Source organism: Molossus molossus, unplaced genomic scaffold (genome assembly GCF_014108415.1).
Source record: "Molossus molossus isolate mMolMol1 unplaced genomic scaffold, mMolMol1.p scaffold_m16_p_12, whole genome shotgun sequence".
NCBI lineage: Eukaryota > Metazoa > Chordata > Mammalia > Chiroptera > Molossidae > Molossus > Molossus molossus.
In genome coordinates this window covers 67,501,773-67,527,004 of record NW_023425347.1, presented here as the reverse complement: position 1 = coordinate 67,527,004, position 25,232 = coordinate 67,501,773, and the positions used below count along the sequence as shown (strand labels likewise).

The window sequence follows — 25,232 nt, the reverse complement described above, 5'->3', positions numbered from 1 at the left end:
GGCATGCCCACCTCTGACAATTGTTATAGCAAAATATTCAGAGTCCCCATTGGCTCTGGCTTTGACTTGTGTGACTTGTAGAAACTCTCACAGGTGGAAATAATCTGTGAGGCTCTTAGCCAGATTCACACCCAAAGTGAAAATGAAATATGAGTTGAGGCCTGAAACAGAGGTGATCAGAGGTGGAAGGAATGTGGGACTGAAGAAATAGATACTGTAAAGATGGCCTTACCCAGAAAACGGAAAACACCTGGTCTGAAAAATACAATCTTTGGGGACAGTTTGAAAGAAGTTGAGGGAGACAATATAAGAACAATATAGCTTTAGAAGATGAAAGTGCTCCTATTTTTAAATTGATTTTGAAGAGGAGAAACATGAGAGGTCTGTGATGTGAGCAGAGTAGTGGGGAACAGAGCAAGGAAAGTAGATTTAGCTATAGAGAGCAGGTGAGCACCTCGAGAGCCATCCATTCATTCATTTATTCTACCAACAAAACCTGGAGCTCTGTGCTGGTCCCTGGGGTTAGAAATGAATCACACACAGCCCTTGTCCTCAAAGAGCTCACAGTCCAAAGATAGAGTCAGGAAGATTCAGAGTCTCTGTGCTGTGTGGTAAATGTCCATGATGGAAGCGTGTACAAGGAACAGAGGTGGAATGTTGGGAAGGACATTAGGCCTGATGGCAAGAGAAGAGTGCTTTCCAGACCAGCAGGAGTGCTTATGCAGAGTGTGGCATGAGAGGGAACCCGGTGTGTTCTGTCTGTCATTGCTGGCTGCAGGAGGATGTTGTCCAGACTGTGCTTCCCAGGGTTTGTGGAGGCTGTGCTGGATAAGGAGGAAGATGGAAGTCAGTGACAGGAAGACCTCAGTTCAGATCCCAACCGCATGCACCTTGTGAACAGGGGCTAGTCCCTCTACCCTCTGTTTACTCCTTAACTCTTAGTTCGCTCAGCTATAAAATGCAAGTGATGAGGGAAAAGGGGCAGGCCAGAATCCCACCCATCTCTCAGTGTCTTTATAAAGAAGTGTGAAGTCTTCATAAAGGGGTGCTGGATGTAAACGTGCTTACAAAAACTTTCTTCAGTCTAGTATGTAGTTTAATGAATTCTTTCTAGTGGATTTGTAAAGTTCATCTCATTTCTCCAGGGAGAAAACACTTGCTTCGTTAGCTGTGCACTGCCTGCATTATCTTTCTGAAGGGACCCTGGAAAATCCTCTTGAAGTGCATTTGGTCAATGTACCTGCTCCTGGGGTCCACAGAAAGAAAGGAGCAATCCAGGTAGAGGTGGACCAAGAACAACCACTGCTCTTCACCTTTGTAGAAGGCCAGAAATGTTTCTGCTACCAGTATACAGAGTGTTCTGTCAATTTACTGGAATTTCCCATGGAAATCAGAAACCCTAATGCTTGCACTCATTACATCCATTCAAAGTATCTAACATTAACCCATTCAAAGTAGAGTGTATTTGTTTTCTACAGGGCAGAGTATGCCAGAAATTTTGTTTGTGTTTAAAATTATTTTGTTATTCGTTTTTTAAGTTCCCTTAATCCCTCCCCCTTTGTTATGTATTTTCCTGATTGGTGTTATCCTGAGACCTTATTAGTTAATGTTTGTGAAGCATTTTGAAGATGAAGGAAATAGCCATCGACATAGATGATGAGTAGTAACTTTTTTAAGTGTTCTTTTCTACTTAAGAAATTAAATTCCAAGGATTAATCTTACCAATTCTTAGTCAATTTTGCCAACTGCCACAGTTTGTTTAATGGACATCTATTTTCAGAATGTTACATTTTGGACAAGGGGAATGAACATGCAAAACCTGTGCTGAGCTCTGAGCCAGATGCCTTAAATTTGTTATTTTAAATCTTCACAGCAACCCTGCAAGGCAGGTAGAATTGTTCGAATTTTTCAGATAAGAAAATTTAAATTGCACCTTGGAGAATCTTTAAGTGGCTAAACCAAGGGCAAGAACGGTGGAGCTGGTTTCTGAACCCAGATCAGATCAACTTCAAGCCTCAAGCTCTTTCCATTCCACCACATAGAATTTTCAATTAAGATCTTTCCTGTAAGATCCATTTATTTGTCAGTATTTACTGACTAATAGCAGATACACAGCCTAGAATGGATTTAACCAGATTAGATCATTTACTTTCTCTAAAATGACCAGGTCGCATTTTATGGTGATAGGAACATTTTCTTCAGACTCCAAGGTTTAGGAAAGGGCACAGAATTTGGTTTCAGACTTGAGTTCAAGTTGCGGTTCTGGCTGAATGACGGTGGGCACTGCCTGAAGCCTTATTTTTCCGTCATGCTGAGGCACTTCACTTCTTCAAGCCTAGGCTTTCTCAGTGGTAAATGGGGGAATGACAATGACCTACTTTGCAAAGTTGTGGGAGAATTAAGTGAAGTAATGTACTTTAAGACACCTGTCACCATTTATAATGTGCTGTTTATAGTATTGGAAGGAGTTAATGGTAATTGCATGCCTAAACATTTTCCTGTGTAACCCAAAGCATTTTTGATCAGCTTTGTCACAAGATCTCCATTTCCTGAGCCGTTGCCATGTTCTGAACAGGGACTTTGCTAGGCACTTTGTATATACCTCTTCATTACCACATTTATAACATTATATAGTAATTGCTTATTTACTTATTTATTTACTGCCTTGCAGGCGGCAGCCTCTTTTCTCTCCTTGTATCCTTGGCATTTAACATAATGGCTTCTGGCTCATCAAAGGAACTCATTAATGTGAAGGAACTTAGCGTGGCTTTTGTTCCTTTGTACTGCTTTTCTTCTTTTAAGAGCTAACTTCAGTTGTGGGAAGGGGCTGTTCAAATGATGCACTATATTATCATTATTAAATTGTGACTTAAGACTTGAGTTAGGATATACCTGTACTAAAGAAATTTTAGGTTGCAATAATTTGACAACAGCTGATTCTGAATATTTGTTAGCCTTTCAGTCTTTTAAAAGGTAAATTTCTAAGATAAAAAGAATATATCAAGATTTGGAAGAGTTTGCCAAGCAAATTTACTTTGTATCTGTGATTTCAAAGTTTGCTCAAAGAAGTAAACTCTTTTCCATACCTTAGTATATATACAGATATCATATCCAAATTATCCTTAGAGACATATTTAGGCTTGGAAGGGCCTGAGAATTATGTATTATGCAGTTTGAAATTTAGTGTAAAGATAATAATTTTGAAACTTGTGTTTTAAAAATTCTTACTATTTCTGAATTTTTAAAATGCCAATTTGACTCTTGCCCAATTAGTATGAATTAGTGAGACTTCAAAAGTCTATTTTGAAAGACAAGATTGTGAGACAGAAATATTAACTATTTTCTGTTCTGATTTAATATTTTCTGTTGTTATACGGCAAATATAAAACTACATCTAGTAGGAGATTTTTAAAAATAGAACAATGAGGAAATTGAGGAGAAGAAATATTAAGATAATTTTAAAATAAGGTAAATTTAGAGGTAAAGTTTGTGTTTTTAACTAAATCAAAAGTTGTCTGGCCAGTGTGGCTCAGTGGTTGAGCGTCAACCCATGTGCCAAGAGGTCACCAGTTCTATTCCCGGTCAGGGCACATGCCCAGGTTGTGGACCCCATTCCCAGTGGGAGACATGCAGGAGGCGGCCAGTGTTCTCTCTCATCGATGTTTCTATCTCCCTCTACCTCTCACTTACTCTCAATAAAGGAAAAAAAAAGTCTGTGAGACATGTTAAAAAAAATAAAAATTAAAAATAAATAAAAATTTTCCCTGGCTGGTTTGGCTCAGCAGTTAGAGCGTCGGCCCGTAGATTAAAGAGTCATGGGTTCGATTCTGGTCAAGGGCACGTACCTCAGTTTTGGTTCGATCCCCGACCCTGGTTGGGGTCATGCAGGAGGCAACCAATCAATGTGTTTCTCTCTCTCCCTCCCTCCCTCCTACTTTATTATGGAAAAATATCCTCGGGTGAAGATTTAAAAAAAAAAAAATCAAAAGTGTGCAGTGAGGTCCTTTGCTCTTTCTTTACACACAGAGAACTACAAATTTGACATCATTTTGCTAGCGCTATTACAAAGAGGGGACCCAATGAATCACAAGATGCAGAGTCCATAAAACAGAAGCAAACCCATCACACAGAGGACAGAGAATATTAGTGGCTCATTGTCATAATGAGGTATTTGCCTCAAAGCAGACCAAAATATAATGATACTTGGTATTTGCTTCTTATTCATGAGATTTTTAATAAATATGTATTAGGAGAATCTCCGAATGCAGGAAAGAGAAAGAAGCTTAAAACGCATGGCATGGAATGTTGCTTGACAGCGTCATACATTCACAAGATGTCCTTGAAGATGGAGCACAGAACAGAGATCAGGGAAATTTTGGCAGCTGCAGTTGGGAAAATAAATGGCTGTTGTGTGATTGGGCAGATCCTGAAAGCAGGCTCCTGCTCAAACCATGTAATTAAGAAAAGTGGGAGCTTTTGTCCAAGTGCAGAATGTTCATAATATCAGAGTTAGTCAGCAGGAGCTTTTAGAATGGATCAGTACTTTTCACTCCCTGATCCAGGGAATGGTTTTCTTATAAATCATCTTCTCTCCTTGCTGTCCTCATGAAGGTTGCTGCCAGGCGGGAAGGAAGACTTAGATTGTAACCTTGCACAGTGAGTTAGGTGAAGGGGAGACCGAACCAGAGACTGTTTCAAGAAATGTGATTTTTACTCGTTTGGTCTCCTGTGTGTCCTCTACTGTAGAAATGAACAGTGTGCCCAAGGAGAGATCCTACAGGAAGACTCTAGGAAGAGGATGGAATCATTTTTAATACCGTGGCTCCAAACTGGTTTGAAGGATTCATTTTCTTTCTTTAAAAAAAAATAACTTCCTTTCAGATTATAAAAGTGCTGTATTTTCATTGTAAAATAAATAAACAAAAGAATTGGAAAATAAACATGGAGACAAGTATAACAATCACCTATAATTCTACCATTTATTGTTAGCATTTTTATTTTTCCTTTGCACTCTGTGCATGTTTATATAATTGAGATGATCAATTTTTCACCTTTCTTCTACATGCATCATATAAATATTCTTATGTTATAAAAACCCATTATAAACATAATTTTCACAGTTGCATAAAACCATAAAATAACTTACTTAGTCATCTCCCATTTGGGGCCCTTAGGTTGTTTCTATTTTTTCACTCTTCTAGATACAGTTTTCTTAATATATTTTATTGTGCATACTTTTGGTTTACAGAATTTTGGATTCTTTTCTCAACTTAAGAATGGATTTCTGGGTCCAAATATTTGAACATAATGTTCAGAAAGGTTGTGTCAATACATATTTCCACTAATAATGATGAGAGAGACTCTTTCATTGCAACTTAAAGCTTGACAATTGCAAACCTTGAATTTCTACATTCTCTGTAGATATGTTGTCCATAGATAATTCAAAGACACTTCTGCCATCTCAGGTCTGCATTCTCACCAACATGTTAGGTTTTACTGGTACCCATCTGCCTTCCCAGAGACTGTCCAGAAGGAATGGAAGTCCAACTACCTCTCAGAGATAGTTTGAGGGATAAAGTTCTCCCATCGGGTAAAAAAGTCCTTTTTTCTTCTGTTTCTTTTTTTCATAGATATAGATATATATAAAGGAAGTCAGTGAAGGAGGAAATTAAAAATAAAATTTCAAGCACAATAAAGTAGTTTTCAAATTTGAAACTGCCCTGTCAGAACAATGTCCGGGATCTTTTCACTGATGAACATGTAGACATGAGGCTGTGTGAACTGTCCATGGATTGGATTTACCATAGCCGCTTATAGATACACTGAGGTGCTGAGAACTGTTTTATTTCACTTGGCATCTTTAGCATCAGAATGCCCTCAAAGAGGCTCTCCTTTGAATCGCACAATTGGAAGAGCCATGGGCATACAATTCTTCTCAACAAAGACAAGGTTGCTATGTGCAGACTTTCCTAGATACTAACTCCCTTTATTCCCCTCCGCTCTCATCCCCAGCTGCATTAAGAAAACAAGTATTAATTTTCAAAATAAAAAATAGATTTATGTAGATTTCTGGAGAATTTAATCCGAGTGTGCATAAAACTTAAATTCAGAGACATGACTCAAATCTTTAGATCATGATATAGATATACAGGATAACACATGGCTTTATACAACTGAATAGCTGTGAGTTTGCTTATAACTGAGCCACTTTAGCCAGGCATTTTATAAATACACGATAGTTCTGTTTACATGAATTGTGCCATTGGCTATTTATGCATTTAATCAGAAGAAAAGTCCTACTTAATCAGTCTGTGGGCAGTTTTACAAATGATTCATTAATGTTCTTTGTATAGAAGATGAAGATAATTTATTTACCATCACAACCAGTTCCCACCCCAACAGGTACTCGTAGCTTATTATTAGGCATTTTGATTATTTTGCCCACATTAAACATTCAGCGTTTGGGGGCTTTAAAAGTAAGATGGGAAATGAATTATTTTTCAATTGATTTTTTTGTTGTTGTTAAAGTTAATATTTTTGCAAGAAGCCTGAGAGCTTGCCCACAAAATTGTATTTATATTAAAATGAAAACATTTGTTTTTTTCAAATATGCCTTTAATAAAGAAAGCTTAATGAAAGTTTGAAATTGTATATATTTAGTGGCCATTTTGGAAAAGAGGACTAAGTTGGGAGTGGGGTGGTGAGGGAAAGGTTGCCTCATATTTGTAATGAACTGGATGATGAAGTGATTCCTAAGCTCTGGAGAGTTGGTGATTGCTGGGGGGACGCGGGAGGTATAGGAGGGTCTAGTGGGGATAAATGGTGATGGAAAGAGACTTGAGTTGTGTACAGATGATGCATTGTGGAATTTTGCACCTGAAACCTATATAATTTTGTTACCAGCATCACCCCAATAAATTCAATAAAAAGGAGAAAAAATACTCAGGGATTTTACTAGTACTGCCCCAGAATAGGCACACCAGAAAATCATTTTAGGCCCAAACTGAAGCCCTAAAGAAATACTGTAAGATATAAAAAAAAAGTCAGTATTTATTCAGGAAGAGAAATATGTGTGATGTGTCTGGGGAAGAAGATTAAAAACTTGGTTTTCTGCGAATTTGAGAATAATGCCTAAGAGAAATTAAATTTTGATTATGTGTTTCATATCTATGCTGGCCCTGCTATTTTAAGTATTAATGCCTCTTGTTCTCTCCAGCGGCTGCTGATTTTTTAAAAGCTCTGACTACCACCGCTGAGAATACTTTCAGCACGCCTGGTGTCAACCTCCAGCAAAGAAGATGCTTTTCAAAGGGGGAATGCCTCCAGCTTACCTCATTGTTACAAATAGCCATTTGTTTAGGATGTGAGCATTTAGACAGGAAACAGGACTGTCGTTTCAGTGTCAGAGCCCTAGGACGGACTAGTCTGTGTGTACTTCATTTATGGGCTTTTGGTGAAGAGGGAGTGTCATTAGAGAAACTCTGGAGTGGATTGGCTGAAAGGAAGGGTGTGTACAATTTATTTGAATTGATTATTTGTGTACCTGCCCTTCTCTTTTATCCTCCCAACTTGAACCCTCAAGGGCAGGAACCAAATTATTTTTGTTTCCCCAACTCCTAGAATAATGCCTTGGCCTGTAATAGCATTCAATAAACTTGTGGTGAATTGAATACACTGGTTTTAAGGATATGCTGAGAATTTATTACCCACATAACTTCCTAGAGTGAATAGGTCTTTCAGGTTATCTGTGCATCTGCCCAAAGGTATTATTAAACTGCCAGCATGTTTTCCCCAGTTGGAATTAAATTTTTTTTTTAAGTTTTTTAGTTACCTTCCAGCAGAATCTACAGAAACTTTGTACAAATGGTTTTGGGAGACATGAATGCAGTCTTCAGCCACATTCCCCTGGTCCAGAGGTCTCTGAGTCACCATCTATAATTGGGGGGGGGGGAGTAGTATTTCCAAGTTCCCTTTTCCTGGAGTGATCAAGATCATCAATCTCAGTCCCCCCTTTTGGAACCCATTAATAACAGTGTCTCCTTCCCAGCTGAATCATAACCAGGAAAACACTGCATTTAGAAAAAAATATTAACCTGAAGGGGCTTGAGCAAATTAAATCCTCTTGAAAAGAGGGAAGGAGAGTATGGATTTATGAGCTGATGGACACAACTTTAAAGAAATGTGAAATTGGGGGATTGTAAGGTCATTTTTAGTATCTTTCAAGGAGCAAGCAGAGAAGTGAGGAATTGTTACTAAAAATAAGATCAATTTTCAGGAACACAGAGCCTGCTGTGTAATTTCTAACTTTGGGGATTTGTTTTTCAGACGTTGGAAAGGTGCAGGAGATACGGTAGTCTGGGCTGCTCCTCGGAGTCCAACACACTGCATGTCAGAACTGTGTAAGGGTTAAGTGGGAAAAGTCTACAAAGAGAATTAGGACTTTTATTTTTGTTCTCATGAATAATTTAAATCTATTTCTTTAATGGTTTGACTCAGTGACTGCCCTTGGTAAACATTATTCTTCATGCTCTTGGGAGCATTTGTTCTATTACATAAGAGTTAGCCTTCATACATAAATTTTGAAAAGTCCTTCCAACATGGTAAAAGAAAACACCTTTAAATAGGCATTAAAATACTTAATAAAATATTTGTGTGGGTCTCAGGTGTGAACACCTGGGACATGTGTGCACCCAATACATTCCTTTAGCATCTTTCTCATTTCCAGGGATGCTGACATTCAGAGGGCCCTCAAAGTAGAGGGGACAGTATTTAGAAAAGAAATATCATATTCCTGTGACCTTACAGGTTCTTTAAAATATATATATATATATATGTATACATACACACACACACACACACACACACACACACACACACACACACATATCCTTTTGCCTGAATTGAGCATTGAGGCCACCTCTCCACCAAAAAACAAACCAGAAGTTGAGGACTGCCAAGAGTACTGTGTTGGGAGTACAAGGGACCGGCACTGGGCTCTTGGATGATGAATGTCAGTAGTGAGTTCTACAGCAGGGCAGGTTCCTATCATGTAAACCTGTAACCTTTTATTTGCCTCATGAAGTAAATCCTGAAAGTGTAAACTACATACAGCAAGACCATACAGTTTGTTATCTGACTGTCATTTTTATGGAGAAGATTGGAGTAAAGACGGGATATAGTGTGACTGACAGGCTTGGCGATGTGATGTAGCACTTGTGATGTGGCTTTCTGCTGCCCAGGACAATGACTCTGTCCTCAGTTGTGAGGATCAGCCCTGGAATTCTATCTAGCCTGGCTTCCCCAAACTTGAGCAAATGAAAGCCTTGTGAAGAGCGGGGACAAAGAGAGATGTAAGGAATTCATGAGCTGATGGAAGAAATGTGAAAGGGGGCTTTAAGTACATTTTAGCACTTGAGTACCGAACACAGTTTTAGAATTTTGGAATGGAACAATTCTTCCAGCATGGTCAGCTGACCATTCTCTCCCACCTTGTACGAGGAGCTGGGTGGAGTGCAGGTTAGTGGGAAGGTGGGGGGAGTGGGGTTCTAAACTTTCTTACCAAAAAAAAAGAAGAATGTTAGTCTACATAGAAGTGCTCCAAAAACGTTGCAGGCTTGAGTGGAAAAACTCAACTTGGGGATTTCAGTCTGGAGATAAAATATTGGCTTTACTGTATATAAAATGTTGCATGCACGTACATTTTTCTGGCAAGAATGGGAAAATACATTCAACAAGTTCTCTAAGGGAGTTGAAGTCAGCCAAAGGTTCAGCCCTCCTGCTCAAATGAATGCCTCTTAAAATCTGCATTTAAAATAATAGTCAAGCCCTGGCTGGTTTTGCACAGTGGTTAGAGCGTCGGCCTGCCGTCCAGAGGGACCGGGGTTCGGTTCAGTCTAAGGGCACGTACCGTGGCTGCAGTTTGTCCCTGGCCCTGGTTGGGTAGTGCAGGCGGCAGCCACTCGATGTGTCCCTTTCACATCGATGTCTCTCTCTCTCTCTCTCTCTCTCTCTCTCTCTCTCTCTCTCTCCCTCCCTCCCTCCCTTCCTCCCTCTCCCTTCCTCCCTCTCTCTTCCTCTCTCTCTCTCTCCCCCTCCCACTCTATCCGAACAAAAAATGGGAAAAATGTCCTCAGGTGAGGATAAAGAACTATTATAATAATAGTCAAATGTATGCCCAGCATATAGTAGGTACTGAACAACCGTTCTACTGTTCTTCTTTTGTTATATGTAAAATGGAATAACATTAATACCTTATTAGCTTGTAGTATTTCACAGGGTTGTTTAAGGGATCTAGTGAACTCTTGGGCATGCAAGGACTTTCGTTTATTCAATAATCCTTTATCCAGAACCTACTGATTGGTAGGCTTTGTTTTACATGTAGGAGGTACTTTAATAACAAAACAGATGTGGCCTCTGGACATGGAGCTCAGAGTTCAGGTCACCGTTCTTCCTGAACTGTAAAGTGCTAAACTCAGGAAAGTATGGAGGTAAACATGTCTCCCCACTCTGTTCAAACCCATTTCTGTGATATGGTCACCCCTTCACCTTCCCCCTAAAACCCTCATCCATGTTTGCATGGTCACAAGAGTACTCAAATGAGGTATTCTGCAGACCTGGGTTCAAGTCCCATCTCTGCCTCCAACTAGTAGAGTGACGTTGGCAAGTCATTTCCCTTTTCTTGCCCTCAATTTCCTCACCATTAAAATTATGGGGTCAGACTCTGTGGTCCCTAATGTTCTCTGATATCTGTCATGCATCCACACTGTGAACTCAGTGAGGGCCAGCTTCTTGTCTTTGTTATATCTGTATCCCCAGGGCCCAGCACAGTGTTTGGTCAACGGGGGCTCTAGTCTGTTCATCTAACATACCCAGATCTAGCCGTAGTGAAAATAAACCTTTTTTTATGTGCGCATGATCTGGTATGTCCAGAAAGTTGTGTAACAGATACCTTGAGTGGATAATAGTGAGAATTGGGAAGGACCCAAGATTGTGGCAAGGGAGATGTCATGAAAGGCAAAGATGGGTGGCTCTTTTATTTTTTTCAGGAGCACCCTGAGAAAGAGACAGATCCAGCCTCTGCTTCTTACCTCCCCTCCACAGAGATAAATGACCCTGAGTGATGATCCAGCAGCTGCAAGTCTGAGGCCTTCTCTCTTGCTTTTGTTGTATGTTTTGCAGAAAAGAGTGGTGGGAGGGGTGAGGTTAATGCGTTGAGTGTGAGTAATTAGTCATTCAAACCATTGACATTTACAATGACAGGATTTGAGTGCCTACGTTATTGTGCATTGCTCTAATAGTTTATCCCTGAAATTTTCTGCCTGTATAATGTTTCTTAAAATATATCACGAGAACATAAAAGATTTAATGCAGTGCTTTGTACAACCATTAGAGTTTGAAGTCAACTAAACCTCCTCAATGCTCTATCCTGGATGCTGACTCTAATTCTGCTTCTTAATTGCCATTCAGAAGAGGGAAGGAGGGCAAGTCGGGAGTTTGGAACCTGGTCAGCTGCAAAGTTGGCTGTGAGACCCACATAGAATTTTTTATTAAAATACATTTGCACACTTGAATAACTGATATATTTATTTGCAATGAAAATTGTGCTGTTATAATATCAAAGGTCATAGGCTGGGGAGCAAATGCTCTGATTTTGCAGAGCCAGCCTCTGCTGATTGGAGGATATGCTTCCCACTAAAATATACATTTACCTCTGTTCTGTTTCCCAAGTAGAGATTGCAGGTGTCCCCACTTTAAGATCTATCATGCAAACCTACAATGTTGTAGTTTCATATTGCTGGATTTGTGATCTTTATATCTTGGGAAATTCTCCTTTTTTCCAAGTAATGGTTTAAAAATCCTCTTGGTTGACTTCTATGTCAGATTTGATTGTGCCATTTTACATTTCTGATTCTTTTTGTAAACCTGTTTTGCATCCTGGAATATATCATTAAGACCAGTGAGGGGTCTTATTATATAAGATATATTAATACATTTGCACATGTTTCTCCGCTTTAGAACTGTATATTTTTATTGAGAAAAGTCTGTGTGCATGTGTGTATTTTCATCCGCTCTTTCTGAATACACAAACAGATAACTATGTAGCATGTACAAAGCAAAGTGAGCTCCATCTCCAGCAGATGAGAATAACTTCGCCCAATGTATGGTAGCTCAGTACCGAACATTGCATCTCATGGCTCCTTTTCGAAGGTTTGAGCCCAGTGAGGATTGTATGATATACAGATGGGGGTCAGCTCCATGAGTCAACATACATTAGGAAATCCACATAGGATGTAAGAAGATCCAGAAAGCTGATTGAGGAACTGAAATCACTTTGCTGCAGACTTGATACTTCCTAGACCTTTCTGGAGCAGAGGGACCTGAGAGATGTTCACATGGGCAAGTGGCTGGCTTTCAGCACGTGTGTCTATGAGGCCAGCATCCAGTGAACAAAAGATGAACCTGGCTGTCAGGTAGCCTTTAACAGTCTTAGTCCCACAGAATCTCAGTGTGCTTAGGTATTATTCTTTTTTTTTTTTTTATCCTCACCCGAGGACATTTTTCCATTTTTTGTTCAGATAGAGTGGGAGGGAGGGAGGGGGAAAGAGAGAGAGAGAGAAACATCGACGTGAAAGGGACACAATCAAGTGGTTGCCACCCGCACGACCCAACCAGGGCCCAGGACAAACCGCAACCAAGGTACGTGCCCCTAGCGGGAATTGAACCCCGGTCTCTCCAGACCGCAGGCCAACGCTCTAACCACTGAGCCAAACCGGCCAGGGCAGGTATTATTCTTCATACTTCATTTTAATACCCCTAAAGATGCCACAAAAGTACAGGACACTTTCTAGGTGTTTGTGGGAGAACTGTAAGAAGGGTAACCTGAGAAAGGTGAAGAGCAGGGAAAGTGCTCTATAGATTATGTGACTGGCCTTTTTTGCCTTGAAATCAAAATGTAGAAGTTGGGCAGCTTTGTGGTTCTGCTAGCCAAGCCTCCTGAATTGGATAAACTCTGTTTTTCAAGTTCTTTATTGAGTTGGCAGTGCTCTGTGTGTTTGTTGCCTGGACACCTGACTCACTGAAGCAGTGAGACAACACAGCAAAGGGAGGTGCTGCACAGACCCAGGAGGCCAGACGGCTTGGAAGAGCGGACACCTGCCTCCCAGCCAGGAGTTATGATGATGCTCTACAACATCATCTCCATTAGCATGGTCCCTCCCCTGGGCACAGCTCCCTTATTTTTCCTGGACCCTTGCCTCAAGGGCAAAGCAGCTGACTAGGCTTTGCTGGGTGCAGTTTTATCAGTGTGGAGGAGTGCTTGATTTAAGATTCTTTTCAGGGGCTCTTTGCTTTGCACTTGCTGTCTGGACCAGCCTTCCAGAATCTCATAGTTGACATGAAGCCAAGAAGAAAGTTCTTGTGATGTGACTCAAGTTACTTACATGATGGTAAAGAATCTTAGAAGCTCTTCATTGTCCTCTATCTGCCTAATTTCCCTGACTTCTCTTGTCTTCGTTTTTGTTTTTGTTTTATTTCCCATTTGTGATCATCAGAAGAGGAAACAATTATAGGGACACTCCCCTGTGTAGGGCATAATGAGAAATAACAGTTATGGTGCCTCTAGGAACTTTATGTAGGTACTTTATAAATACATGTGTGACCTGTAGTTCTGAAGATAACCCTGCACAATAGGCTTTATTCCAGTTTACAAAGAGGAAACTGAGGTTTGGGGTATTGAGGCTACCTGCCTGAGATCACACGGTAATAAGTGATAGAACTAGAATTTTAAGTCAGCTGTGCAAATAAAAACTAATTCCATTTTTACCCTACCACTGTGATTCAAATGGGAAAGTAATTGAAAAACAAAAGAAAAACAAAAAAACAGTCTCTGAATGCTGATGAGGACATGCAGCCGCTGGAGTTTTCATACTCTGTTGGTGGAAGTGATTTGGTACAACCACTTCAAAAAAACTGTTGACAGTATCTACTTAACCTGAGCATGTGTACACCCTAAGACACAAAAATAGACTCCCAGGAATATATTCCAAACAAAGATAAAAATAATTTAAAAAATGTGATATTTTCACACAATGGAATTCTCTATGGCAGTGGAGAAGAACAACCTACCTCTACATTTTACACGTGGGTGACACCCAAACGTAATGTGTGAAAAGACATCAAAGAATATATACTATGTGACTCCATGTATATAAAGTTCCAAAACAGATAAAAAACAAACCAATGGGTTAGAAATGGCCACCTTGGGCGGGGGGGTATGACATGAGGGTGGTGAACTGAGAAAGGCTCCTGGGATGCTCGTCATGTTCTACACAGTGATCCGAAAGGTGGGTGCTCTGGTGCGAGCTGTGTTTGCTTTGTAAACATTCTTTGAGTTGTACACTCAAGATTTATCTGCTTTATCAAATGTATATTATATTAGAATGTTTATTCCCCCAAATTCTCTGAGCAGCCAAATGGTAATAATAATGGAAGCTGCCAGTTATCAGACCTCTGCTAAGCCATGGTTTTCGCGTCTATAAAATGTAGAGAATATTAGAATATGTCTCATTGCCTTCTTGTGAGGAATCAGTGAGAGAAGTCACACCAGCTGATTGGTAGAGTGACTTTAATTAATAGTAACGATTGTGGTTATGTTCCCACAACTATTCAGGTGCTTTCCATACATTGTGTCACCAGACCCTTCTTACCACCTAGCCAGGCAGGTGGCATTGTTCCCATTTTTGCAAATGAGAAAAACTAAGTTTCTTCCCCAAGGTCACACCACTAGTGAATGGCAGAGCGTGACTGCATTTCCAAGGAGCTGATGGTTGATTTCAGAGGAGACAGGAGCCCTATCGTGACGGATGAGTACGAGATGGTGACAGGACAGAATGGAAAAGCGGGGCTGATGGGCTGCGTTTGAGGCCAGGAAAATTGGGTGCAGGCCCAGACTCTGCCCCACTTTCCCATGATGACAAAGAAGTCTCTGGGATTAATCTCAAACTTGAGTGTTCTGAACTAGATTTATTCCCTTAAATGACTTCTAGCTCTGTAATTTTGTGATTGTCTATGTTTGTCATACCATATGTGGCATCTTCATGACCTAGCTCCATGAGCTTAAACCCATTTTCCAAGAAAACCTCATTCTAACATCAGCTTCTTAATACTTTTCCCTGAATCCCCATATCCTATTAACGGGGTTAATTATTCCTCCGCTGCATGTCTTTTGTCCTTCTGCAAGCCGTTGCCTGTGTCCTCGATAGACAGTAAATTCCATGAGGGTAGAGTCTAAGATTTATTCATCTCTTTATTACCATGCAGGCTGCCTGGAAAAATTTAGACGTTTGTGGAAATCTTTGTTTACTTAACTATTTAAATCCAGAGAAAGTCCTTTTTGAGTAATGTGTGGAAGGACAACCTCAGGATGTGCTGGACATAGGTAGAAACCTAGAGAGAGGTTTTCCTTTGTGTTTTTTATTTATTAGAGTTCCAGGAGGAATAGTAACAGAGTGGCTGGGTCAAAATATCAGTAGGTGGCCCTGACTGGTTTGCCTCAGCGGTTGGAGCGTCGGCCTGCAGTCCAGAGAGACCCAGGTTCAGTTCCTGCTAAGGGCATGTACCTCAGTTGTGGGTTGTCCCTGGCCCTGGTTGGGTTGTGCAGGTGGCAGCCACTCAACGTGTCCCTTTCACGTCCATGTTTCTCTCTTTCTCTTCCTCTCTCTCCCTCCCACTCTATCTGAACAAAAAATGGAAAAAAATGTCCTCGGGTGAGGATTAAAAAAAAAAATCACTAGATGACTTTGTAGCTCCCAGCACTTATGAAATCTAAAGTTTGATCAGTGATTCAGCATCAGTGGAAATCTAAACCCTTCCTATATGGAACAGCCCTTCTTAATTTAATGCCATTTTACTTTAAGAGATAGTTAATAAACAGGTACTGTATTTGATCATGTGAGCACAGCCCTCTATATTTAGCTTTTTCAGCTTTAATGGAACTATAATTTTAATCATGATTATTACTTTACATTTTAATTATAATTTGGTGTGGCTTAAGTATACATTTCTGAGAGTGATTGTGTAATGAAAACAGGAATTAGCTTTTCATTAACAAAATAATGGGAGAGTTTCCACTGCATTCTAGTCTGTGTTCAAAATCTATGGGCTGGCTTAAAAATAGCAAGGGGAGTTTAACATTTTGGTTTAAAACATGCCTCTAAATGGGCTTATGTTCACAACCCATTCTCTTTTGCTCCATCTTGCTTTATCTTGTTCTCTTTCTTTTCAAAACACTAAATTAAATTAAACTTTGAAAAATACTTTAATTATGTCTTTGGGATTTTACAAGGCTTTTAAAATTATTTTTATTTTCGTTTAGATAATTAGCACCATGGAACCTCAGGTGTCAAATGGCCCGACATCCAATACAAGCAATGGACCCTCCAGCAACAACAGAAACTGTCCTTCTCCCATGCAGACAGGGGCGGCCACCGATGACAGCAAAACCAACCTCATAGTCAACTATTTACCCCAGAATATGACCCAAGAGGAATTCAGGAGTCTCTTTGGGAGCATTGGTGAAATAGAATCCTGCAAACTCGTGAGAGACAAAATTACAGGTATGCTCTTCCTCAATGTTCTGGGCTTGGAATTGGCAGCTGTGTTGTTCCATTAGATGTGCAGACCTTAGCAGAGATGGACATGCATGGGGATGCATCTGAGTGTCCACAGTCAGGGATGGCGTGGGCACACAGTCATAAATTCATACATGTGTGCGCTACAGAAAACCACACTGAAGACGGGTAGACTGGCAAGGAGATAAAGAATTTGGAGCTTCCGCAGCTTTACTTTCTGTGAAATAATCCTTTGGTTTTTACCCCCTTTTATTCTTTTTTTAAATCTTATTTATCTTTATTGTTGAAAGTATTACAGACATTCCCCCCTTTTCCCTCCATTGATCCCCTTTTATTCTTAATCAGCCACCCCTTCCCTTTGTTCTTTAGTTCTCAGGTCTGCCCTCTGCCCTCCCTATACTTCATGCTACTTGTTATTTACTCATTCCTCTCCTCTCAGACATTTGGTTTGTGTGTCTGATGTTTCTCCATGTGTGTGAGACAGTTTCTAAAGGGGTGGACTTGTGGGAGGAGCTCCCAACTGCCCATTGTCCCTGGGGAGAGGTAGGCCCTAAGGATGCAGATTACTCCAGAATGAAACTACTGTGCAGTAGGAGGGAGATGCTCAGTGAAGATCTGTATGCGGGATATTTTATTTTATTTGTTCGTTTCAAAGATACTCTGAGAAGTCAGAGACTTTTTACTTGAGAGTGAAACAATATTTGTTCAACTTCAATACTGGAGACTTTTAGATTCCGACTTTTTCCTATCCTGAAGCATTCATGAGGACCTAATAATGCTGTAATTCTTGGGTGGGGGGGCAGGGGGCAGTTTCCCTGCAATCTTTTTGGAAGTGAGAACATTTTCTTAGAAAAATATTTGGCTACAGCGAGACAGCAGTGAAGCGCTGTCCTTGGTGCTGTGCTCCTAAAAATCATTCACGCACCTTTAAGCACTTGTCATTTTTGCGTGTTGACTTGTATTTCCATTTCTCTGGACAGTATGAGTAATGAGCAACTAGCCTACATAAGAAAAAGGAAACTCTATAATTACAATAGGAAGACACATCATTTTGATTTTAAATCAGAAAATCCAATAGATATGTGTGCATGTAGATACATATATATGTAGATATACATATATATTCTTAAATTCTTCTAATTCACTTGTAAATCTGTCCCCCATATAAATTAAGTACTTTGCAAAACCATAAAACTAAACTGTCAAAGATATGTCACATAACCCTCCAAACATAATTTTCTCATCTGTAAAATTGGAAAATAATAGTTATCTCAAAGGGCTTATTGTGAGGATTAAATGAGAGAATGGATATATACTGCCTAACACAATGCCTGGTGCATAGCAGCCTCTCAGTACGGGGAGATGTTCTTATTATAGATACAGTTAGAATGTTTCAAGGAGAGTGGCTAGAACAGAGAAATGTTATCAAGGTCTCCAAATAGGGCCAGGGCTTTGTTGATCTTATCCCAGAGCACTGGACCATCCATTCTTTAACAGAATTGCTTGTGCTCAGAAAGCCAGTGTTTAGATTCCAGAATAATCTTTATATAATAGGATGATAATTCAAACCAAATTAAAACCAGTTAACCATATGATTCTTCCTCCCACTCCTGTATAGAAAATATATTTTTGGTGTAGCCTTGCCTTCTAAATAGGGACTCTGCCAGCTATATTAGTGAATATTATTAATCACCTTTTCAAAAGAGTTCCCTTAGAACCGTAGTGAGATTTTTTAGAAGTACTGATTCATGGTGTTTTTCCTTGTTTTCTAAAGACACATGTTTAAACAAGCAGATTCCTTTACTGAAAGAATGCTAATTTGGTAGTTCACCGAGTGGATTTGAATAGGAGTGACAGCTTCCAAGACAGCCTTTAATTTGGTATACAAAACCCAAATTGTCAACTTTGGTTTGTTTAGCACCCTCTCCAGCACAAGCAGAGACATACAATAGCATCTGAGCTTAAAGAAGAAGCTTATGGGTTGAAAGCAGAAATACAATTCAGGCATAAATTTATAATTATGCATTTTTTTTAATTCAGGTCCAAAAAAAAGAATTTTATTTGCAGAGAACTTATGGGAATGAGGCAAGGAAATATAGAGAGACTGGAGATATTTGCCCTCATTTGGTAGCAGTGTTTAATAAAAGTAGAACTTGTGGTTGTAAAGAGTGCTTATTAAATTCTTCATTTACACTACCTAATTAATTCTAGCATTTTAAATTAACAGTGAAATTGGTCCCTGCTGTACCATTCCATAGATGCAGCATATTTCCTCCATCCACCCGTTGTTCAGGTTTAATTGGCTATGCTAAGAGTCAGACAAGGAGGGAGGGATAAGACTGTGGGGAAGGGGGAAGGAGTGGGAATCACGCTGATGGAAGACCCTCTGAAGCCTACATTTGGGGGTGAGTGACAACACAGGCTGGGAAAGGTGAGGGATCATGCCAGGCAAGTAGAAAGGCTGCTGCTGGTGGTTCAGAAGTCAGGGGAAATGACATCATAGGTATTTTCATTGCCCTGATTTTTAACATCCCTGTCCCCCCTTTTCCTTCAACACCTCCTACAGATCTCAATGCATCTCGATCCTGTGAAGTTTATAAGGAGTTCTAAATATCCTGTGGGAGGGTCGGGGGATGGGAAGTGGCAAAGAGGTAAGAATTCAAGATTAAGATTTTCTAGCCTAAAGCACTCTCTAAGAGAATATAATAGATTTCCTTAGAATGTTCTAAGACCAGATAGATAGATAGATAGATAGATAGATAGATACATACATACATACATACATACATACACACACACACACCAGGGTGCAAGAGGGAGACTCTGTTGATGGCATTGCCAGTAGGCTGGATTTACTCCTGGCTGTGGGTTGTCAATGTGTTCTCCATTTGAGAGCACAGAGGGGAAATCTGGGCATGGACTTGAGGGTTGTGGTACTGAGGACATAATTGCTATCATACATCAAGCACTTACTCTATGCCAGGTGCTTGCTAAGCACTGGACATACCTTATTTCATTTAACACTGAGAACAGCGTCCATTTTCTTACGGAGGACGCTGAAGCTTAGTGAGGTTAATTTAAGTAACTTAATCAGGCATCACAGTTATCAGCAGATGGTGGAGTTGGGAGTCACCCCATTTCCAAAAGCATGGCCTTATCTGGAAGCATGTGCAGGGTGTCCCTGCCTGAGTTAAGTGAAGATCCCTGCCTAACCCTTATCCCATAACTGAATGAAATACTGTGTTCCTCTGAGTCGTGGTTGCTGGCCACCCTCTGGAAAGTCTACCTAGTATACACTATGGCTGTAAACAAAGCTCTTGTGTATAACAGGAGGCAAAGATAACAATATTTATCTTCCTCTGGGGATACAAGTCAGCCTTCAGAATAAAGCCAGATTTACTGAAAGTGCCATGTTTAAGATTCCCTTACAGTGCTTTTGGACATCTCTGTTACTTATCTTCTCCGAGATATTAGATTTTCTTTTTCCAGTTGGGAAAGGACACTTATCAAGATAATCTAGATACGAGGGAGAGAAAACGTGTGTCCCAAGCTGCTTTTGTGTGCAGCCATGGGCACATGATGGCCCTGGAAGCCGTGTCCTTTATCTTTCTCCTTCATCCACCTGCAGCGTCTGCTGCCAGAGAGAAGGGGAAGTGGACTGTGGCCAGCAAGGATTCGTGCAACCTCGAAACTCAGGCAAAGAACACCAGATCTTCAGCAGAAATTAAACTATTCCCATGGACTGCGGAGAAGTGAATTTATTTCTTATTTTTTATTTGGTTGTCTGGGTGTATTTTCAGGCTTTGAGGTTGCATCACTGAATCCAGGTTCCCCGACGATCTATGCGTTAGGGGAGGAAACGTAAGGTTGAGACAGGACAGAGTTAGGTGTCTCAGGGTATTATCTCCAAAGGCAGCGGGGCTAGCATTTTGACAATTGTCTATCTTATCACCCCCATTCAAAAAGAACAGAGAAAGGAAAAAAAAGTAACAGAAAAATCCCCATAAATAAATTAGTATACAACAGTTTTGATCTGCCCGTCTAGAGTGTGTGATTATTTGAATCACAGTGATAAAAAAAGAATTCTCTTTTAACTTAACACCACTCTTTGTGTACCCATGAAGTATAGTTTTTAAGAGTAGTTTTCTATCCATTTCCAGGAAGTGAGAGCTCTGAAGGGCATTTTGAGGACAGGGTGGGTGAAACTGAACATTACTGAGTATAAAAATGAGTATGTGGAGTGACTGGCATATGAAACAGACAAGCAGGGCTGTGGATGGTTGAGAAAGGGTGAGGTCAGTGTTAGCGGGAGCTACTGGGTAAGGTTTGAAAGATAAGGTTCAGCTTCGGTTGCAGTTTGTCCCCGGCCCTGGTTAGGTCGTGCGGGTGGCAACCACTCTATGTGTCCCTTTCACGTCAATGTTTCTCTCTCTCTCTCCCTCCCAGTCTATCTGAACAAAATATGGAAAAATGTCCTCAGGTGAGGATTTTTTTAAAAAAAGACAATAAATAACAAGTGTTGGTGAGAATGTGGAGAACAGGAACCCTGTGCACTGTTGGTGGGAATACAGATTGGTGTAGCCACTGTGGAAAATAGTACGGAGTTTCCTCAAAATGGAAACTGCCTTATGACCCTTCCACTTCTGGGAATATATCCGAAGAAAATAAAAATAATTCAGAAAGATATACACCACCCCTGTGCTCATTGCAGTGTTAGTTACAATAACCAAGATATGGAAACAGACCAGTCTCCATTGATAGATTAATGGATAAAGAAGATGTGAGATATATAGATATAGATATAGATATAGATATAGATATATAGATATATAGATATATAATGGAATATTACTCAGCCATAAAAAGAATAAAATCTTACCATTTGCAACACCAAGGACAGACCTAGAGGGTATAGTGCTAAGTGAAATAAGTCCGGCAGAGAAAGACAAATACTGCATTATTTCACTTACATGTGGAATCTAAAAAACAAAACAAATGAACAAACAAAGCAAAATAGAAAAAGACTCATAGATACAGAGAACAAACTTGTGGTTGCCAGAGGAGAAGAAGCAGAGGGGTACAGGTGAAATAGGTGAAAGGGATTAAGAAGTACAAACTTCCAGTTATAAAATAAATGAGTCATGAGGATGTAACGTGCAGTATAGGGAATATAGTCAATAATGTTATAATAACTTTGTACTATGTTGGTGGTAACTAGACGTATTGTGGTGATCATTTCATAATGTATGGAATGTCAAATCCCTATGTTGATATACCTGAAACTAACATAATTTTGTATGTCAACTATAATTCAATTAAAATAATTACTTTAAAAAAATTAATAAGTAAATAGTAATTTGGGATTTCTTCAAGATTCATAATAATAGCCAGTGTTGCTCGACCAGTATGGCTCCATAGTTGTGTTGACCCATGCACCAAGAGGTCACCGGTTTGATTCCTGGTCAGGACACATGCCCAGGTTGTGGGCCAAATCCCCAGTGGAGGGCATGCAGGAGGCGGTCAATCGATGTTCTCCCTCACTGATGTTTCTATCTTTCTCTCCCTCCCTCTCCCTTTTTCTCTCTCTAAAATCAATAAAGAAAAAAATTTTTTTGTAATAATAGCCAGTGTTTATTGAACAGTTACTATGTGCTGCTAAGCTTCATGCTGAAATCCGTAGATGGAGTTTCATATAATCCTCAAGATAGTTATTTTACAGATGAAGAAACTTGGACTTAGGACCAACTGAGTAATCTGCACAAGGTGACTTCGCTTCCAAATAGGGAAGCTGGTACTTGAACCCAGGGCTTGCTGACTAATTGTGAGTTGTCTGATTTATAGTTAGTTTATCGTTGGAAGTTTTTCTAAAAAAACTAAACTTACATCTCCCCTGTACAGACCAACTCAGCTTATATTATCTAGGGAATGAAAACTTTCAGTCCAGTGAAAATATAATTAAGTTTCAAAATCTTTTGTTTTGTAACAGAGCACACTATGCCTTTAAAAAATAATAAATACCAGGGGTTTTTGGTTTTTGTGTTTTGTTTTTTAAGTAAGCAGGTCACTGCTTACCTGAACAAAAAAGAATAGATTTGGAGTGGTTTTTAGCTTCAGATTATCTCTCTTCACAAAATGCTCTTCACTATGTTCACCTTTGTTTGTATTTTCAAGCACCTTGAAATGGATGCTGCCTTACATTGAGCAGAGTTAAAATCCAGCCTCATTATGCATATCCAAGAAAATTCCAAGATATTGATTAGTTAAATTAACTTTTCTACACACACATCAGAGGGATATTCATTAGTGATAGGAAGGGTAGAGGAGATAGTAGCATTTATCAATACATCTTGCTGCTGATTTTACAAATGTACAGTGTGACGTGCCTCCTGAATTCAGAGGAAAAGCAGTAGATTTGCATCTGTCGTTTATCACTTCCCTGCAGTCATCTCATGTATTTCACGAAGAAGAATAAATTAAATTTGATTTGTTGACTTCGAGATATATTGTTGAGGATGAATGGAAAATTTTTAGGTATGGAGAGGATTTGGCAGCCGAATGGGTTACAAAATGGGAAAATGGTTCCCCTTGCCTTGGTAAGGGGAACTTGGAGAATGTCAGAACGTTAAGTGTAAGTAGTAAACCATGATCACTGTGCCTCTCACACACCCATCAAGGGCAGTCATAGATCTGCCATCCCTTCTAATTAGGACAGGTTGACAATTGAGTGAAGCTGTGAGGTTTTTTGTTTGTACAAATACATTCCTCTTCTACTGACACAGCCCCCCCCCCCCGCCCCCTCCCCGCCCCCCATGGCAATAGTCAGGATTACAGACCAGGTACGGTTTCCTTTTGCCCCCTGGCTGTATTCCCCTTCATCTTCCCTTCCAAATCAGACAATTCTGCCCTGCTTCCAAACTCAGATAACCAGAGGAAAGTATTCTCACATCCCAGGAGAGATGTCTCAAAGGATTTTTACCTAGGATGTGAATCAGGCCTGTGTATTTTAAGGATTTTCTATTTCTGTACTTTAGCTGACTGTTTGGTTCCTAAGACCAATTCCCTGTTCTCGGAGCCTCCCTTCCTTCCCCCAACACATACACACACCCTCACACACGCTACTTGCTGCCCCCCTTCTCTGCAAATGACCTGGTTGATTGAGACTAGGAACTAAGCAGGAAGGTAATGTCAAACTGAAATTTCCACACATTATCTAAAATGTAATTCATCAGCTTCAGGGTAGGAGGAAAGTGCTTTCTGAAATGTGTTAATGGGAAATTCATTTTTTTTCTTGTCTTCTATGAGGTGGGGTAGGGGTGATTTTCTTCTTCCATCTTACTACTCTTCACAGATGAACTGTATATGTCTTTGCTCCTTATAAGAACTACAGATCTTTAAGTTGCCTTTTCATTTTTTTTCTTACAGTCCCCAGAATGAGCTTTGATAGAAGAAGATTTTTCTAGTTTGGAGAGGAGATAAAATTTAGATAGAGACCATATATTTGTATAAGGCTTTTACATTTTCAGAACATTTTCAGTCAGCCGACAGTATTTACTTTGTGTCTGCCCTTCTCAGACCAGACAAAAGTTATTTCTTTCCTTCTCTTCTCTGAAATTCTGTATCAGGGTCTGTGAGGAAGCCAAGAGGATGACATTGTCTGTGCCCACATGTTGCTGCTAGAAGAGTCAGTGCGTCTGGGAAGCCAGGACAAATTTCGGGCCCTACAGCAGCCTGTGGGCCTGGAGGGGGCAGAGAACCTGCTTATAAGGCATATCACTTACACATCCACTTTGCTGTTTTATAGGCACTTTGTTTTGTTTTGGTTTTCACCACAGCACAAACTCCCCTGGAATTTCAGTGGAAAGATGTCACAGAAGTGCTCTAACAATACAGCGAAGTTAGAGGTTTGATGGGATGCCTACTATATGTCAGCTATAGCGCTAGGCATGTTATGTATGTCATCTCATTGAAGCTTTATATCAGCTCAGCACGATCAGTGGTATTATCCCTACTTTATAGATACGGAAGCCAAGGCTTAGAATCAGTTAGCTGGAGAGTGGGACTAGATCTGTCTGACTACAAAGTCTTTCTGCTACCTTACCACTCTGCCTCTGCTGAATGAAGATGAAGACATCAGCTATAGGTGTTCAAAGGAGAAAAAGATGACGGTGGGCTGGGGTTCTCAGAACAAGTGTCAACTAGGAATGAGCCTTGAACTTGGTAGAGAGTAGGTTGCAGGAGACAGGTCCATGTAGAGGATGTAGGTGAGCCAAGCTTCACAGACATCTTCAAGGGAGAGTGAATAGAACAATCAGGACTACTCTGCAGGTAGGTGTTAGTACCTCTTTGTGTTGGAATAACTGAAACTCAGAGAGGGTAAGTATTTATCTAAGGTCACAGCTAATAAGCAGTGGGGCTGAGATTTGAACCCAAGTCTTCTATACTCCAGATAACCTGATGAACACAGAATAAATAACTTTGCTAATAAATAACCTGACCTAACACAGAAGGAGATGGACAATTTTTAAACTGCCCACGGCATTTGAGAATCATTGTTTATCTCACTGAGATCAGGTAGATGTTCTCTCAGTGACTTTCTTTCCACCC

The 25,232-nt window shown here is 40.1% G+C and overlaps 1 protein-coding gene across 6 annotated transcripts in view; it reads left to right on the top strand.

The window, feature by feature from the left end:
- Positions 1–25,232, top strand: part of ELAVL4 (ELAV like RNA binding protein 4) — a 93,919-nt gene that overhangs the window by 27,388 nt on the left and 41,299 nt on the right. For all 6 annotated transcript variants that reach the window (XM_036255959.1, XM_036255955.1, XM_036255958.1 and 3 more), the window contains exon 2: positions 16,373–16,613. In XM_036255959.1, coding sequence (XP_036111852.1) covers positions 16,373–16,613 — 241 coding nt within the window. The remainder of the gene's footprint in view (positions 1–16,372; positions 16,614–25,232) is intronic.